Raw genomic sequence first — 17,922 nt, forward strand, 5'->3', positions numbered from 1 at the left:
GCAGAGGGTGCTCTGATGGCTGGAGAGCTACTTCCTGACAATGACCAGCAGGAGTTGCCATGGGGTGAACCCACATTGCTACAGTCCCAATCCTGCTGCCCAGTGACACCCCACCTCCCGGATATCCCGGCTGTACCTCCCCTTGTGACAGCACACCTGGGCTGCTTCAGCACCAGAGTGGGATCTAAGCGTCTGGGATGCATTTCCATGCCTTACGTCAATCTGTGTCCACTGGGCAAAGAGTCAGTGACACTGGGGACCCCACTGCAGGCTCTGTTCCTCCAGCTGAGGGATGGGTCTGGAAATAGGGCACATTTTCCAGGGAGTGAGCCGGGCAAGCCAGACTCCTGGGATCGAAGCCTGCAAAGGATTACAGGCCGTGCCTAGCGTCTGCCCGGCAGACAGGGCATGGATGGGTCCCATTGATCAGTGGTGGTGAGAACGGACGTCTCCCCTCCACATCCTCCCTCAGGCCCCAGGAATTCTAGGCACGGGGCAAGATGGAGCTGCCCGAGATGTCCAATGCCCAGCCATTACTTGGCCCTGTAGCTCTGATTTTTGCTGTCTCAGCACCGCCTCCATGACGCCCGCCAGCTGCTCAGCACACTCCCCCTTCTCCAGCAGGCCCACCAGCAGGGTGAAGCTGAAGGGCATGAGGTCACGGGACTGCAGATGTTCCGCGATGAGCTGCAGGGAAAGGCACAGGCCGAATGTGAGCAGCGAGCCCCGGCCCGGGGAGGTGGGTTTGCTCTTCAGGGAACGGGGACAGAGGCACTGGCAGCCTGTGCCCAGGGCTATGTGAGTGGGCATTGGATGCTCATACCCAGGAATTTCCATCTGCCGGCTCCTCATCGAGGGAAGGAGACAATAACCCCCCTTTCCCATGTGCAGGTCTATCTCTCCAGCCACAGTCTCTTTTACTCACCATAGCAACATAGGCAGGGCTCTCTCTGCAGCTGGCATCCTTCTGCGCCTTGCTCAGCACGGTCACCACCGCCCCTGTCTTGTTGTACACGACGGCTGCACGAGAAACCAGCAGCGCTCAGGCAGAGCTCTCAGGCCAGATTCTTCCCCCTTCCCGTCGAGCCAGGTCAGAGGTGCCAAAGAGCCAGACTCTGGGCGCAGCTGGGGTGAGCTCTCAGCTGGCCCCTGGGCCAACTGCCCACCTATCACCCTGATGTAGAAGGTGTGTTGGGGCTGGGGTGGGATCAGGGGAGGGCCCAGATGGTCCTGGGCACCTGGTGAAGGGCAGATACCAGGTCAGCCCAGTAGATACCAACCCACTTCTGCTCTGTGTCCCCCTGGTCAGGGCTGCGATGAAGGCGCCATGTTCTCTCTGCAGCCCTGCTCGCTAGGTAACGGCCGGGCTGTGAAGGCTGAGAAGTGGCGACTGCTTGTGCTCCATCTTACCTTTGCAAGGCGTGAAGAGCCAGTAGAGAGCCTGAGATGTCCAGTATCGGGTGGTCTCCTCAGCATCGAAGGCCTGGCTTGTCAGCAGCCCGGCCATGTAGCCCTGCTCCGCCATGGGTTTCAGGTCCTAATGGGCCACCGAACAGAAAATCAGGGCATGGGTTGGGGCGAGCCCAGCTCTGTCTATATCACACTTCCCACCCCCGTGAATGCTGTGGGGGGCAGCAGGGTCTGTGCTGCTCACCTCGGTGATGGCCTTGAATCGATAAAACATGAAGAGCCGGGCGCTGGCTCTCACAGCTCGGGTCCTCTCCTGGGCCCGGGGGGAGCAGATCCATGGCTGCAAGTGCTGGGGAGCAGGGAGAAAGCCGGGTGAGCGGCAGCAGTGCTGGGGTGACCCCCAGAACCTGCTTCCCGCCCCAGCAGGGAGAGGACACGGAGCATTTAACCCCTTCTCCTCCGCTTCCGGACACTGGAGCTCAGCGCTCCTCTCCTGTCTGGGGGGCGTTGGGACAGGTCTGAGGGTCTTGGGCTCAGTGCTTTCAGGATTCTCCCCATTGATCCTGTGGGGTCTCGGGGCTGTTTCCTTCAGGGGCACAGGGGTGCCAACCCAAATTTAGGAGGCCAAAGTGACACTCCCTGGAGCAAGACTAGGATTGTCTTGCTTGATCCCAGGGTCGGGTGTATGCCCCGTGGGAACTGGCTAGTTCACAGCAGCTGGGAGGCCTGCTCAGCCCCCCCGGGATCAATTGGAGCCTTCCCTCTTGTGGTTCGGGTAGAACCTGAGCAGCCGGCCCATCCCCAGATGACCAGTGCAAATGGGCCCCTCGCCCTTGCCCCTCCCTATCATACCAGAAACAGATGCAGTAGCGTGGTGGGGGTCAGGTGCTGTTCCAGGAATGTCTGCAGCACATGATCCAGGCCCTCCCAGGGCAGTTCTTGGAGAGACTGGAGCAGAGAGAAGCAGGGAAGTAAATAGCAAGGGAGGTGGGATGCACGAGGCAGGGGTACGAATGGATCCCCCCTGTCTGGAGCCAGGTGCTGTTGGTATTTGGGATCCCTTTACCCAGGTGATACTGATCCCCCTGCACATAGACATGGGTCTCACCTGGACCATGGGCTGCCCTTTCCCAAAGAATCCTTCTTCCCACCCGGGCTCCCCAACCAACACATGTACTGTGCTGGGCTCTGGAGGGAAGGCCTCCTCCTCTGGAGGGATCCCAGCTGTCCCCAACACTCCACTGGCTCGCCAAGGGCTGAGCTGTTCATCCCTGCTCCAGCCAATCTCTGTTTCTGTGGCAGGGCGAGTCATGGCCTGGCCGTGTGGCTGTCCCAAATCCATGCTTTGCTCCCTCTGCACCAAATGCTATTTAACGCTCTGGGCCAGAACCTCAGCTGAGTGTAGGTTCTAGCTCCCTGTGCCAAGAAGCCAGGGTAATTCTCACAGACACTCCTCTACAGGTGTCCTCCCTGCCAAACCAACTGCATAGCCACCTGGCACCAGCCCTTTGGAAAATAAACCGAGGGGCTGGATTCGGCTGGACACGCAGCTCTCTGCATCGGGCCAGGGTCCAGCTACTCAGCAGAGGGGTAGCTGAGTTTCCCAGCCAAGGATGCAGGTGGAAGTTGCAGCTTTGTCTATGCCTCACTAACCTCTGCCCGGATAGCGGAGCTTTCTGCCACCTCAGTCCCTCTCAGCTTCGCCAGGGTTGGACGCTGAATCATGGCGCTGGTGACACAAGTGCTGATGGTCTCAGCCACCTGCTCCTTAGACAGGTGAGGCTGGAATTTCCTGATTGGAAGGAATGGAGCAGACGGGGCCATTAGAATGGAGACAGGTCCCGGCATGAGTCAGGTTGAGTTTGATGGCAGAAGGGACAGCTCCCACCCTAAGCAGCAGAGCTCCATGAGGCATCTCCAGCAGAGCCACCACCTAGGGAATGGTCCTGTCTGGAGATGCCTATGCCCTCTGGGCCCAGCAGGGGCTCTGCTGGGGAAGCTGCTCTCGGGATGATCCTGGGCCCTGCTCTGCGGCTGCACCCATTCACAGCACTTCATGCTGACGGGAGGGCCTCCCTCTTTCCAGGCAATACTCAGAGATGGGGGCTGGATAAAGTGACCTGGAGGCTGAGGAGGATATAGCCCATTAGGGAGACACCAGGGAGAAGCATCCTCTGGTTCTTATTGCAGCTCGTCCCTCCCCCACTTCCTCTCCCTCCATCTGCCCCTCCCCGGCTGCTGAGCTCCGCAGGTCAGACAGGCCCCATGGACGTACCCTATGTATGAGATGGCCAGCAGGGCACACTTGTGGTCGGGGCTCTGCAGCCGGGCCCGGTCCTTGCCTCTGAGAATCTCCTGCAGCGCAAAGCAGAGGGTCAAAGGCAAAAGAATTTGGGGGAGCCTGGTTACTCAGCAAGACATGGAATCGCCAAACGCTGTTTGATGCCCCCACCGACCCTCAGCCCAGCGTGCAGAGCACTGGGGCACGGAGCTGGGAAGACGGCCTGGGAGCTGCCATGTGGCCAGAATGTAGGAATGTTACACTTCTTAAGCTGAAGTGGTTCCCACACCCCCACACTCAATCAGGAGACACACAGATAAAGCGCTGACCAGGTGCATACCATTGGGATACGCAGTGCATAAAGCACCAATCAGGGGAGGGGGAGAAGTAGTTGGATTATGTTAGCACATGCGCATAATAGAATGATTTATGTAACCATTATAATAAAAGACGTGGAAAACCCCCGCTTGGGGCGCTCCACTGGAATAGACTGACGGACTTGGCTTGATTCATTACTACACCAGAATGCGCCTATTTCGCCATTCCTGATGGCACATCTGGAAACTTCAGCATCTGCCACGGAGCAGGGAAGGGGGATCTGGGTGGAGGTGATTTTGTGACGGGAGCATTAGTGTCCTGAACAGCTGAGGTGAAATATTTTCCTGCAAACCAAGGGAGGGCTGCTCCTGTTAACTCCTCAGAATCATGTCCCAGAGTCTCCTCCCAGGGCCCCAGCGTGCTCACTCACCAGCACGGGGGACAGCACGGTGTATGTGTCCTGGCTAACCAAGGGAATCCTGCTCACTTGGGTGACAGCTTCACCCACCAGCACGAGGCTTCTCACAAACGCAGATCTCACCAGCGGGTCCTGGGCTCGCAGGCAGGAGGGGGAGAGAACAATGAGGAAACAGCCACAGACAATAGAGAGCTGAGACACAAGGCTACAGGGCAAGTCTCTACAAGGGAGCTGCTGTGCTAGGCTGGATTGCCCTCACGCCTAAGAGAAAGGACCTGGCTTGCTGAGTGGAACATCTTTGCAGTCCCTAGGGGAACATCTCTGGAGATGGGTGCAAGGAATGGGCTGATTTCCAGAGGTGCTGAGCACTTGCAGTTCCCAGACCTGTCAATGGGCCCTGCGGCTGCTCAGCTCCCCTGACATTCAGGTCGTAATTGTCTGATCTGGGACAGGAATCTGCTGCTCTCTGCAGTTGGCTGGGCTCTCCCTACCAAGGCAGCCATTCTCCAAGGAAAACATTCAGTTAAACCAAACTAGCATCCCCTCTCCTTTTCACTGGGACGCGCATATGGGCATTGGGTGTAGGACTGAACGTCGGCCTCAAACCTCCCATGGCAAGAAAGCAACCTAGAGTTATCTCAAAAATCCCCCTTCAGCACCAGAACCTGTCAACCGGGCTAGGGGCCTGAATCCCTCAGTGCGCCTTTTGTGCCCAGCTACACCATCGACTACAGTGTGTGGGGAAACAGGCCCTAAATCTTTCTCTTCTCATCCCTGAGTGCAGCACAAGCCTAGAGGTACCAAACAGGGTACAGTCGTCTCTGGAACAACAGCACCCAGTGATGCTCAGTTACACTCTAACAAGGCCCAGATGGGAGTCCTTCCATTAGCTTCCAAGGGCCTGGAATCAGAGAAGAAGCTAATCGAGATGGAGGAGTCACAGAGAATGGTGCTGTTCCCATGTCTCCTGCCCCTCCTGGGGCAAAGGGCCAGCCCTCGGAGCTGAGTTTATGCAAAGACACAGCTCTGTGTTGCTGTGCACAGCCCGGGTAGGTGCTGCATGGGCACTCAGGGGAGGGCTCTGACTTACATGTGGGCTCAGAAAATAGTGTTTCCGCATGGGAGACAGGATCTTGTATCCTATGGTCTCTAGGATGTCGTCTGTGAGGCCTGAGTGGACCACGTGCCCATAGGTGAGGAGCAGGAGGCTTCTCAGCTGCTCGATGGAAGCTGGCTCCTGAGAATTGCAAAGGAAAGAGTGAGAAGAAGGGATGGCCTCCAGCTGCTCCTAACTCACAAATGGGGCCAGGGGAGGATTTTTCACCCAGCTGGCTTAGCAACCAAAGGCGGCTCTGCTGAGCTGAATTGCCTGGACTCCGAGGCCCTTCCCAGCTCCCCAGGATTGGGTGGTTGAGGTGACCCGGCAGCCGAAGGGGACGCACTAGCAGCTGCTTTAATTCAGCCTAGCTCCAGAGATGTCACTGGGACTACAGTGGACTGCGCTGGCCCAGACAGTTACTGGGAAGGTGGTGGTGGTGGTGTGGGAGGGGAGGGGGAATGTCAGACATGCCAGCCCCGGTGAGTCTGCCAGGACGGTCTGTGAAATAGCCCAGTTCAGGGGAAGACCAAGGGTCTGTTCTGCTGAGAAATGTGTCAGCTGGCGCTGATGGCATGGCAGTGTCTTTTGGGCCCTCTCTGAGCCTTCTTTATGGGGCTGCATGGAGCATGTCTGAGCTCCCCAGGAGATACCCTGGAGAGTTTATACAACAGCACCCACCTTCCTCCCTGGATCCGCCCCATAGTGCTGTGATTGCAGCTCCACGGAGGAGTAAGGAAAGGGCTCCCTCCACAGAGGCTGAGCCACGGCTTGGAAATTCAGCTCTTTGCTGAACAGGCTTCTGGGAAGCAGGGTCCTCCCTGGCAGGTCCCTTTACCTGCAAAGACTGGTGAAGGGATGGATGAAAGAGCAGAGATGCTAGGTGAGACTGTACCTCCAGAGAGCCAGCAGCAGAAGGCTGGAGCTGCACCCTGCTGACGACCTCTTCCCAGTGCTCCAGGATGGCAAAAATCTCATAGAGGTGTTGCCTGGCACACAGCCCAAGCGCTCGGGCGAATCCCTGAGACACAGAAAGATGGAGGTTGGAAATGCTGAGCAACAAGCCAAGGGGCCAGGATGGGCTCTCAAAGTCATTGCCATGGGCATGGGTATAGGGAAGATCTTTTCAATCCACTGGACCTTGTCCAAGGCAGAACATACCCATGTAGCACCAGGGGATTGACAAGGAATGAGGGATCACTTGACAGCGGAGGAGCAAAGACCTCACCTCTCTTTCCTCTTCATCTCTGAAATTGACCAGCTCCAGCAGGCGCCATAGCTGGGGCTTGATGCTCTCTGCTGGAGATAACATCAGCCCGGTGCCCCAGCACTTGTAGAGAAAGCTCTGCGAAAGAGACACCATCATGCTGGATGCATTGGGCATGGCCTGGCATGCACAGAGCCCACTGGGTATAGCTGTCGGCTTCACTGGCCCCAAGCTGCCCCTGGGTAGTGACTGCTGTTCTGAACTAGGCACTGAACCCCAATTCCTTCCAGGACACTGACCTTGTCACTGGGCCGCTTATCGCTGTGGGCCAGCTGGCGCCTGATACTGGTGATGAAACAGCCCAGCCAGGTATGGTCTGAGATGAGGAAGAGAAGGTCTTCCAGGAACTGCCAGGGAAAGAAGAGCCAGTTAGAAGCGAGAGGGGCCAAGAAACTGGTCCTATCAATAGCTCCAGCCAGGAACCCACCACAGCTGGGAGGGGAGGGGAAGAGGGAGTGTGCACTGTCACCCCCCATGTCTCTCGTAACGCTTGTGAATCCTTGTGAGCTGCCCCTGGTGCTTCTCCAATTTTATCTGCTGGACTCAGCCGCTTCCTCTGTCCCACAATGCAGTGGTGCTGAGAGGCCTCTTAATCCTGCCTCAGCGTGGCGGGGCTGGACTAGATGACCTCTTGAGTTCCTTTCCAGCCCTCCATTTCTCTGACCCTTACCTGCAGCAGCTGCTGCTCCCACTCCCTCTGGCAGAAGCAGGTCTTGTGATCTGGAAGAGATGGGCAGGTCAGTTTCCTTTGTGTTTAGACCCTTCTACTGGGGAGCAGCCTGCAATGTGGCTCTTGTTTGGTGGGGGGTGGGGAGGAGCTGCCGACTCATGGGCCCCCAGGGGATCCATGGCTCTTTGCAAATTGCTGATGGACAGCAATGCTCCTCAGACCCAGACCCCTTGATGTGAAATACCCAGGAGTTCTGCTTGCCAAGATCCTATTATCATATTTTCCTGGATTCAGAGAGAGGCCCTGGCCTCTCCCTCTCTGAGCCCAGCACCACAGTGTCCCCGCCCTTCGCTCCTGCAAGGGGAGACACTCCCCCCTCACCTTCCACGTAGAGGAGCATTTCGGTCATGTAGTTATTCCAGAATCGGCCTGAGCCGGCCTGGAACATGCTCATCAGCTGGAAGAGGAGGAACATGGCTGCCCTTCTGACCTGCACCGTCATGCATGAAGACGCACCGAGCACCTGGCGGACAAAGAGGCAGAGGTGGCTGTAGCCCTCCCTTGCAAGGCAGTGTGAGAAGGGAGCTCCCTACAGGCACAGGGGGAGAGCTCAGTGGTGGAGGGAAGGAGACAGCAGGGAGGTGGAGCTGACAACCGGGACAGGACTGAGATGGATATTTCAATTGATCGGGGACACTCCATGGACCAGCTCTTGGCTCCTTCCATCCTCTCACTGCTGGGCTGGCTCTAGCTCAGCTGAAAGGAGACAGGCTTATCCAGAGGCCGTCAGGCAGCTGCTGAGTCAGATCCTGGGCCTAGGTTAGAGCAGCACAAGGGGAGCTTGAAGCAGCCCGAAAGAGGCAGTTGGGCCATAAAGGGAATCCCCAGTTGCCCCTTGGGAAGGGAGGATGCTGGAGGCCAAGGGGCAGGAGGGGGCCTGCACAACAGTCCCTAAGGGCTCATTCCAGCTGGCTTCTATTGGAGCCGTCCGAGGGCTGCACTAACTTGTGCTGGGGGCCCTAGTCCAGCACCAGGATCAGGGCAGCCAGGAAGGTGGCTGCTCAGAGAGCTGGCTGGTTCTGTTAAATGCCGAGAGGCGCTGGGTCGATGTGCAATGACTGCGAGGAATGTGACAAGCCAGCTCCTCTGGGGGCTGTGGGGAGAAGAACCACCACTATGCATTGCAAGCCAGCTCCAAGAGTGGCCCCTTCCCACTGAGCATAAGGAAACCTCCTGACTGCAGGTTACTCACCAGCAGCCGAGCCAGCAGCTCCTGGGGTAGAGTGGCCCTGGGGCTTAACCGACACCCTGTGAACAGAAAGGGGAGACACCCCATCAGGCTCTGGAGGGATCTTTTGCATTCGTCTCTGAGCTCTACCTGTGCCTTGACGGCTGGCTGTGTCCTTGCAGTGAGCCGGAACCAGAGCCGAGAGCTGATCCCCACCCCCACCTGGGGGCAGACGCCTCTCGCTAGAGAAGGACTAAGAGCAGGTGGATAAAATACTAGGACTCACCTCTGTTCGCCTTGCCGCACCTGGCCAAGGGCAGACTGCCTTCCTCCTGCAGCCTCTTTACCACCCCGACCGAGGTCTGCAGGAGGAGAGGCAGGGCTGGCCCATGGGCTGCTGGGCTCAGCTGAAGGAGCAGCCCAGGCCATAAAACCTGCAGAGCAGAGAAAAGCCGTCTCAGTATGGAAATATCCTCTTCCTGCACCAGCTCTCTCTTTCCTACACTAGACGGGACCCCTGGCCTCGCCACCGCCAGCCAGATCTCTCTACCCAGCCTGAACCATGCAGCGATCCCCGCCCCCTCCCCCTTCACACCTGTCAGTGTCTGCCTCCAGCACCAAATCAAGTGACACGTGACTGAGCCCCGCCTTTTGTTGAGTGGAGCATCATCATTGACAGCACCGTATTTCCTAACTCCAGTCCTACTTGGAAAGGCCGTGTTCTCACGGCGTGAACGCAATACACCAGCTTGATCAATAAAGAGGAGACTAGGAAAACCAATACCATCAAGTGAAACCATGACAGGCGCTCAGGGAGGTTTGAGCTCTGACCTTCCCATCCCCACACAGGCCTGCGCCACTTGAACCACAGATGCAATTGCTGTCTGCTGTGTGGACAAGAGGGGGACACACTGTGCCAGAGGGTTACACAACTCTTTGCTGGACAGTATAGAATAGTGGAGAGCAGGAACCCCCGGGGGTCTCTCCCCACCTGTAGTAACTAAAGCACGTATCTTTGGCAGGCTCAGTCTGAACGACAGTGTAGCTGAGGGCACAATACTTGGGTCTGCCTTATTAGAAATGTGGCTTCAAGTCTCAGCTCTGCCTGACGTGACCTTGCACAACGTGGCTGTTAATTTGTTCAGTGTGGGGAGGGGCTGGCTAATACTTGACTGCTTAGGCTTGCGTTCTGAGGCCTGGGTCAGTACTCAGGTCTGTGCAGTGTGTGGAAACCTAAGCGGTAGTCAGCAGAGATGAGATTTGGATGTAGTGTCTCCCAGCTCAGTGGATTCTCCCTTAGGCACCAAGGTAGTGTGGGTGAGAGGCAGGAAGTCCTGGGCTAGGGTTGGCTTTTGCAAAAGAAGAATGTGATGGTCTGTATAGACCCCACCCTGTAACAGCCAGGAAAAAGTTAACAGAGGGACCAATGAAGAGGGACTGAGCTATGGAAGCTGCAGAAGCAGCATGACTGACCACAGGAGATGCTAGAGCGGAAGAGCCCTTGTGACACTAAACCCTGGCAAGCAGGGGCACTCAGCTGGTGAGTGTTCCCTGTTCCAAAGAATCAGATCTGGTTCCATTTTACCCAACCCCATAATGTTCTGGAGTGGGGAGGCTCAGGTAAATAAGTCTGGTTGGGGCCTGTCTCATGGAAAAGCTCAGACTCAGAGAGGCCTGTGTCCAATGGAGAGGGGCAGGGTCACTTACATTGGCCATTCTGGGGGAATCACCCAGGGACTGCAGGGTGCTGGAGCAGAGCTGGCGGACCTCGAGCTCCATGGTGTGCCTCCCGTCTGCTGCCTCCTGATGGTGAGAAATAAGGGAGACACCAGGGAGATTTAGATTCAGTGGAGACCTCCGGGGCACGGTACCTATAGTGGGCATGGCAGGGGGTGAAAATGGGGCTTGAAGGGAAAAGGTGCATAACCAGCCCAGGATCTGTGTGGAGCCAGTTGTAGGCTTCACCCCTCTGCGTGGTGAAAAGCAGAGCCACCATGGCGTAGTCTCCTATAGGGTGGATGATCCCAGTTGGGCGAGAAAAGGAGGAAGCCGGGGGTCCTGCCCTCCCAGTGCGAGGGACAGAGCCCGGATGGCAGCTGGGAGAGGGATCAGAGAGAATGGGCTGGGAGGAAAAAACACTGTCTTCTAGTTGTCATCATCTTCCATCAGTAGACGGAGAGTGCCGTCCCCAGTTCCATCTGCTTCCCAAGCCCTATTTGCTGCCCATCGCCTGCCCCTCCCCATCTGCAGCTGCCCCTCCTTCCCTATCCCTTGACCCCATGCTCTGCCCTGTTCACGGACCCCCAGCACTAAGGTCTCTGCGGATTCTTACCATGCTGTCGAGGGGCAGGGTGCACTGACACACCAAGAAGTCAATTAAGGGTCTTGAATCAGGTTTCTCCAAGAGCCCATGCGCCCCCATTGTGCGTATCAAATAAGCAAGGGCTTCTCTGACCTGCCAGACCCAGACAGAAACAGAAATGATTTGCACACAGTGTGGAGGGACCTTGTCCCCTCCCGGTCCAGGCTGGGATCCTTTCTCTGCAGGGTGTTTGGTGAAATACTGCTAGGCAGCCCAGAGATGGAAATGCAGGCGGAGCCCTGCTGGGATTCTTTCCCCCCACCTTCTGCCCTACACTATGGAGCACTGATGGGTCATGTGTTTCGATGCACAGGGTCCCAGCAGGCTCTGCACTGACAGGCAGACATTCACTAGCTTTGGCCGCATTGGCCATGGTTCCAGACTCACCCGTATGCTTGTGCACTGCAGGATTGGCCCCAGGGCTATGAACAGCTGCTCTGTGTGCTGTGTCATTTCCGAAACTGTAAGAGACACAGACACCGGCTTGGCAGGGCTGATGTTAAACCAGGGTGTGCAGGGACCTGAGATTTCAGGAACCTTAGAGCAACCTCAGTGTCCCTACATGACCCTCCTGGCAGGTTACCCTCATGGGTAACCAGCTGCATTTGCCCATGCTTGCAGTTCCAGCAGTGATTGTCCTCTCTCATTGCCGCAGCATCGGCTGAGGGGCTGCAGGACTTGGCTTGTCTACTGCAGCCAGGTACAAATGAGCTCAATGAGGCCCAGTGATAAGCGCTACACTGCACAAGAGGCCATAACACATCAAAAGACGAGGCCTCGCCATGGGTCACTTACTGTTGGATCGGACTATCTGGTCCAGAATGCAGAGACTGGCACAGGTCTCCTCTTCCTCGTCCCTGTTCAGCCTCCTGAACAGGAATACAAGCAGCTCCACCAGGAACAAGCGAGCTGCAGGAAGAGGAGTGAATCATAATGGGGTGAATCGTAAAGGGGAAGGGAATATAGTTCTATGCCCGGGCTCTGAAATTCCACAGGCTGGGATCTCCTTCTCTGGGAAAGGTGAATGGGTTTCTTACCCAGATGGACTAGAGAGTCCAGGGCCTCTCTCCGCTCCTCCAGGTGCTCTCTGGGGAGATGACACACCTAAGGGAAGAAAGCAACACCAGCAAAGGTAAACTAGATCAAGTGTCTCTCAGGCCAAGCCCTCGGATGGCAGAGTGAAGGGATGAGGGTGGAGAGGCAGATTCTAATTCCCATCTAAAGAACAGGCCAGCAAGCTGGATCAGTCTATGAGTGACGTTGAGGCTCATGTAGAAGCAGAGTTTGACGGGTCAGGAACCGAAGATGTGGAGCGTTGGAACAAGGTGTGGGATGCTGTTGTTCCCGGTCAAAGGGGTTGGGATGGGTGGGAGGAAAAGAAACCAAAGGAGAGTTCTCCAGGATCCATCCCCCAATGGGAACAGGATGAGGCAGGGACAGCTCTTCCCACAGCCTACCCAGTTTAAGCCAACGGGCCCCGGCATTTTCCCTGAGTGATGCCAGCATCTCTTACCATGGAGTGGAGTGCTGGGAAGAGGGTGCCAATGTCCTTCCTCAGGGCAGCCTCATCCATGTCCCTCACGCAAGCAAGGCCCTGTGCAAGAGAAGAGATGCAGGACATGGCGATGACGTGTCAGGCAGACAAGCCCCAATGTGTAGAATCTCCATCAGCAGCTGGGTAACCACAACCCAGACTTGGGAGGAATAAAGTTATGGCCCTGGTGGAGAGCAGCTCCCAGCTGGTGCTGGACTCTCCCTTCTCTGGGAGGGGCATTTGACCCCTTTGTTTGCACTAGCCTAGTATCACTGATGGTTGGGTCAACAGGACAGTTGTCCCTGGCGCCAGCTGGGGTGGTGTGTGCTGAGAGGAGGGCAGGGATGGCGGGGCCCGGTTTGGAAGAGCGGGGCCTGCCCTGATTACTTATCACTACTGATGTTACGGCAGCGCCCAGAGGCTGCAGTCAGGGTCAGGCCCTGTTGCACTGGGTGCAGCACAACGCAGACAGAGAGAATCTGTGTCCTGAAGGGCTGACCAAGGATCTGGCCCATTGTCTCTGCCTGCTCACCTCCTCCAATGGTCACCTCCAGAGTGTACCAGGGATGGATACTCCTGCTTTCTGGCCTTGGGCCAGCCACTTCCCCTCCCGGAGCCTTGCTCTCCGCAGGTCTAGGCTGGGCTAACAGCTAACCCTGCCCTGGGCCCAGGGAGAGGTGAGTGCGCGGGACACTCTGGGGAGAGGTGAAACTCAGGATGATGGTTATTATTTCTCTCCCTGGTTCCCTAATGCAGCCCATTGCTGACCAGCCAGCAAAGAAGAAAGAAAGCAGAGCCAGGTGCTAGGAATGGAGTCGCCTCTCTCTTCCCGTCTGCAACACCTGCCCTGGCAAGGAGGGTCAGAGCATGTTCTCTAGGGCCAGAGAATGGCAGTGAATCTGGGACCAAGCGGACAGGGAAAAGGGGATCAGAGCCTTAGAGGGTCAGTGTTTGTGGGGAAGGCAGTAGGGGGCGGGAGTCCAGGCTGAGTTGGTGATGGAGGGAACCTTGTACCGTCTGTGCGGTGGGCACTTTCCCAGTGTGCTGTGGATTTACCACTCTCTTCTCACTCACTCTGGTCTTCCTTGGCCTGTCCTCCTCCTCCTCCGCCTTGCTGATTGGGGCGAGCTGTCCCCTGGGTGACAAATAGGCCTTTCGCTTGGTGCCTAAAATGAACAGAAGGAAACTAAGTTTGCTCTTAAGCAAAGTAAGTAGTCATGGGATTAGAGGGAAGGTCCTCTCATGGACTGTAGCTGGTTAGAAGACAGGAAACAAAGGGTAAGAATATATTTTCATTTTCACAATGAAGTAAATCGTGGAGTCCCCAAAGATCTGTACTGGGGCCTTTGCTGTTCAGGGGTAAAATGGTGAGGTAGCAAAATCTGTGGATGATCCAAAATTACACACCATAGTTAAGTCCCAGGCAGACTGCAAAGAGTTCCAAAGAGATCTCACTAAACTGGGTGACTGGGCAACAAAATGGCAGATGAAATTCAGTGTTGATGAGTGCAAAGTAACGCACATTGGAAAACATAATCCCACATGCAAATGATGGGGTCTAAATTAGCTGTTACCACCCAAGAACGAGATCTTGGAGTCATTGTGGATAGTTCTTCGTAAACATCCACTCAATGTGCAGCGGCAGTCAAAAGAGCTAACAGAATGTTGGGAATCATTAGGAAAGGGATAGATAATAAGACAGATGATATCCTATTGCCTCTATATAAATCCATGGTACACCCACATCTTGAATGCCATGTGCAGCCATGGTCACCCTATCTCCGAAAAGATATATTAGAAATGGAAAAGATACAGAGAAGGGCAACAAAAATGATGAACGGGATGGAGCAGCTTCCATACGAGGGGAGATTCAAAAGACTGGGACTGTTCATCTTAGACAAGAGACAACTAAGGGGAGGCATGATAGAGGTCTATAAAATCATGAATGGTGTGGAGAAAATGACTAGGGAAGTGTTATTTACCCCTTGACACAACACATGAACCAGGGGTCAGCCAATGAAATTAATAGGCAGTGGGTTTAAAACAAACAAAGGGAAGTATTTCTTCACACAATTCACAATCAACCTGTGGAACTCATTGCCAGGGGATGTTGTGAAGGCCAAAAGTATAATTGGGTTTAAAAAGAACTAGGTCAATTCAAGGAGGATAGGTCCATTAATGGCTATTGGCCAAGATGGTCAGGGATGCAATCCCATGCTCTGGGTGTCCCTAAACCTCTGATGGCCAGAAGTTGGAACTGGATGACAGGGGATGGATCCCTTGATAATTGCTCTGTTCTGGTCATTCCTCTGAAGCACCTGGCATTGGCCACTGCCAGAAGACAGGGTACCAGGCTAGATGGACCATTGGTCTGACCCAGCATGGCCATTCTTATGTTCTTATGAGGAGCCACTGGGGAGCTGAGCTGGCAGAGGGAGCTGCCTGGTGGGTCAGTTTCCCCTTTACTGGCACCCAGGCTGCCCGCTGGTGATTCCAGTGCTGCCCTATGGCAGCAGGGCTTTAGCCCAGCGTGGGATGGCACGGAGGCTGGCGTGTAAGGTGGAGCACAGGGCAGTGGCTTATGTGCATGTGCAGAGCAGGGCACAGAGCCTGGGTGGAGTCACTTCTTGCCCTCTCAGCCCTGGGGTTTTGCTGTCACTGTGGCTGCTTTCCTCCCCTTTATTCCTGGCACTCAATCCTGGGCATGGGCCTACCTGGATCACGGGCTCAGCACAGAAAGTGCTGGAGTGGCTGCCCGCTCCTGCAGCCAGGGTTTGTGGCGCCGGGTCTTGTTTTTGGGCCACCTTCTGCTCCTCTGTGTCTGTGGATACAGGCAGATGGTGGGTTAATTTCCCGCAATCATGGTCACTGATAGAATGCCCTGGGGCGACAGGGACATACAGCTGTGTGGGAACTTTCTGCACCTTATGGAACCCCTGGCGAGGGATTTCCACCAATCACTGCCCGGACGGTGTCATGTTACTTAACACTGAGATCGGGCATTTCCCTTTCTAGTTCCTTTACAAACATTACCCACACCATCCAGACCTCAGTGGAGGTTGTGAGTCTTGTTAGCCCCATTATGAAGCTAGGAAAACTGAGGCACTGAATGATCCTGTGTGCACTGGGATGGAACTTCCTGATGGGACAGCAATAGAAATGTGGTGATTTGTCACAGAGAAATGCTGTTGACTCCTACCTGGGACAGAAGAGTCAGTGGGGCCTGGCTGGCTGGAGTCCAGATTTGTCCTGTCCGTTTGGAAAGGTGTCCATCCTGTAATTCAGAAGGGCAGTGGTGGGGTGAGGTGTCATGTGACTGGTTCAATGTCAGGGTAATAGGAATCAGAGGAGAACTGGGGTAAATCTGTATCGTGGGGGATGCTCCCAGGCAGAATTCCTACTCACCAATAGTGTGAGTAAGTCTTCGGTATAGATGGTCCAAAAGCCCCATATTCACTCCTAAGACAAGAACCAATGTAAACAGATCACAGGAATTTCTCTTCTACTGCACAGACCTCAGAACATTCACTAGGGTGACCAGACAGCAAATGTGAAAAATCGGGACAGGAGGTGGGGGGGTAATAGGAGCCTATACAAGCAGGGGCGGCTCTAGACAGTAGGCTGCCCCAAGCAGCGCGGAGCGCTGCGCCGCCCTTCCCCGGTCCCGCGGCGGGTCCTCGCTGCGGCTCGTTGAGCTCCTGCCGGCATGCGCGGCGGCAGGTCCACCGGAGCCCGGACGAGCGGACCTGCCGCAGCCGCGCCGCGGAGCTCAACCGAGCCGCGGGAAGACGGGACCCGCCGCAGTCATGCCTGCGGCAGGTCCGCTCGTCCCGGGCTCCGGTGGACCTGCCGCAGGCATGCCGGCGGGAGCTCAACCGGAGCCAAATGCCGCCCCCCCGGGAAACGGCCGCCCCAAGCGCCTGCTTGGCGCGCTGGTGTCTAGAGCCGCCCCTGTATACAAGAAAAAGACCCCAAAATCGGGACTGTCCCTATAAAATCAGGACATCTGGTCACCCTAACATTCCCACCTCACTCTTGGGAGGTCAAGCTAGTGCTCTGGTGCCCGGTGCTCTGCATTGCCATGTGGAATGAGACCCAGGCTCAATTCTTTGTGCTGGTCTGCGGCTCCCAAGATGGCTGGAATTGCTCCAGGTGGGGGGAACCTCCATTGACATGAGGAGGCTCTCTGCTTGACTAGGGGCTTTGAAGGGGATTCCACTGGGTTCCCCTAAGCCAGAAGGATGTAACTCATGAGCTGGAGAACCCCAAGGAGCCAGAGACATTGCGAGGCTTGGATGGAGGTAGATGCACAGAGCTGCAGCACTGAAATGTGGGATCCCCCTTCCTTGGGGATAAAACCTTTGTGGTACCTCTCCTCTTCCTTGGGATTCAGCAAGGCGGCTCTGTCACCTAGAACATTTGGTTCCATGAGGTATTTGAGCTTATGAGGTGTGTTCTGACCAAGAAGTTACCAAGAAGTGGCCCACCTCACTGCACAGCCACCAAACCAGTAGTGCTTGAGACAGCATCTGATCATGACTCACAAAGCCATTTGTAATATACATATGAAAAACGTGGGCATCTCAGTCATGACAAATGCACTGGCGTCTGTTTCCAGGAATGGAATGCGTGTGTTTCAGTAGCACACACAGTTCCAGCCACAGCCGTGGTCACTTGACACACAGTCAACCAGTTACCGATCACAATGATCGTTTGCACAAGCAGTCACTGCAACTGCTTGGATAATTGCTGCAACCGTGCACACGAGTTAATAAGCAGTTGTGGGCATCCTTCTGAATTCTGAGCCTAATGAGATATTTACTCTCATAATAACAGTTGTGAGTCTCTACTATAGCACCCCGTGTTAATATACCATTGTTCACCCAGAAGGATCCCACGGGAATTATACTGTTTGCACAAGCTAGAACTAAACATGATGTTAGTTTATGTGTCATTATATAATGCCTGCATCTGTAATTTTCACTCCATGCATCTGAAGAAGTGTTTTTTTTACCCATGAAAGCTTATGCCTAAATAAATCTGTTAATCTTTAACAGGACTCCTTGTTGTTTTTGTGGATACAGACTAACATGGCTACCCCCTGACACTAAACATTATGTTGATTCTGTAAAAGACATTGCAGATGAACAGCAACTTTGGCCTCAGAAAGGAATTCTGGCTGTGTGTCACGCTGCTTTCTGCCTACCTGGACCAGAAGACTCTGTGTCAGGTGGGTTGCCATCTCTGGCTGACACTGTAGTCTCTTGTACTGCTGTGTCTGTCAATAGAAGAGAAGGGTTAAATTTCTCCATTAAAGGTCTCTGGTTGAACGCCCAGG

At 55.2% G+C, this 17,922-nt stretch overlaps 1 protein-coding gene across 11 annotated transcripts in view; it reads right to left on the minus strand.

The window, feature by feature from the left end:
• LOC120373222 (maestro heat-like repeat-containing protein family member 1) overlaps positions 1–17,922 on the minus strand; it is a 54,274-nt gene that overhangs the window by 27,035 nt on the left and 9,317 nt on the right. For 8 of the 11 annotated variants that reach the window (XM_039491337.1, XM_039491338.1, XM_039491334.1 and 5 more), the window contains 26 exons: positions 17,791–17,862; positions 15,990–16,043; positions 15,784–15,858; positions 13,659–13,750; positions 12,564–12,644; positions 12,088–12,154; positions 11,846–11,959; positions 11,438–11,511; positions 11,021–11,143; positions 10,396–10,491; positions 8,975–9,122; positions 8,713–8,768; positions 7,842–7,983; positions 7,461–7,510; positions 7,030–7,137; positions 6,752–6,868; positions 6,419–6,544; positions 5,518–5,664; positions 4,440–4,559; positions 3,686–3,765; positions 3,064–3,202; positions 2,263–2,358; positions 1,655–1,759; positions 1,411–1,537; positions 926–1,020; positions 538–687 (listed from right to left, as the gene is read on the minus strand). In XM_039491337.1, the coding sequence (XP_039347271.1) occupies positions 538–687; positions 926–1,020; positions 1,411–1,537; positions 1,655–1,759; positions 2,263–2,358; positions 3,064–3,202; positions 3,686–3,765; positions 4,440–4,559; positions 5,518–5,664; positions 6,419–6,544; positions 6,752–6,868; positions 7,030–7,137; positions 7,461–7,510; positions 7,842–7,983; positions 8,713–8,768; positions 8,975–9,122; positions 10,396–10,491; positions 11,021–11,143; positions 11,438–11,511; positions 11,846–11,959; positions 12,088–12,154; positions 12,564–12,644; positions 13,659–13,750; positions 15,784–15,858; positions 15,990–16,043; positions 17,791–17,862 (2,654 nt within the window). Of the gene's footprint in view, positions 1–537; positions 688–925; positions 1,021–1,410; positions 1,538–1,654; positions 1,760–2,262; positions 2,359–3,063; positions 3,203–3,685; positions 3,766–4,439; positions 4,560–5,517; positions 5,665–6,418; positions 6,545–6,751; positions 6,869–7,029; positions 7,138–7,460; positions 7,511–7,841; positions 7,984–8,712; positions 8,769–8,974; positions 9,123–10,395; positions 10,492–11,020; positions 11,144–11,437; positions 11,512–11,845; positions 11,960–12,087; positions 12,155–12,563; positions 12,645–13,658; positions 13,751–15,783; positions 15,859–15,989; positions 16,044–17,790; positions 17,863–17,922 lie in introns of those variants that run through there. The other 3 variants (XM_039491336.1, XM_039491339.1, XM_039491345.1) reach the window with 3 other exon arrangements.

This window comes from Mauremys reevesii, linkage group 10, assembly GCF_016161935.1.
Source record: "Mauremys reevesii isolate NIE-2019 linkage group 10, ASM1616193v1, whole genome shotgun sequence".
NCBI lineage: Eukaryota > Metazoa > Chordata > Testudines > Geoemydidae > Mauremys > Mauremys reevesii.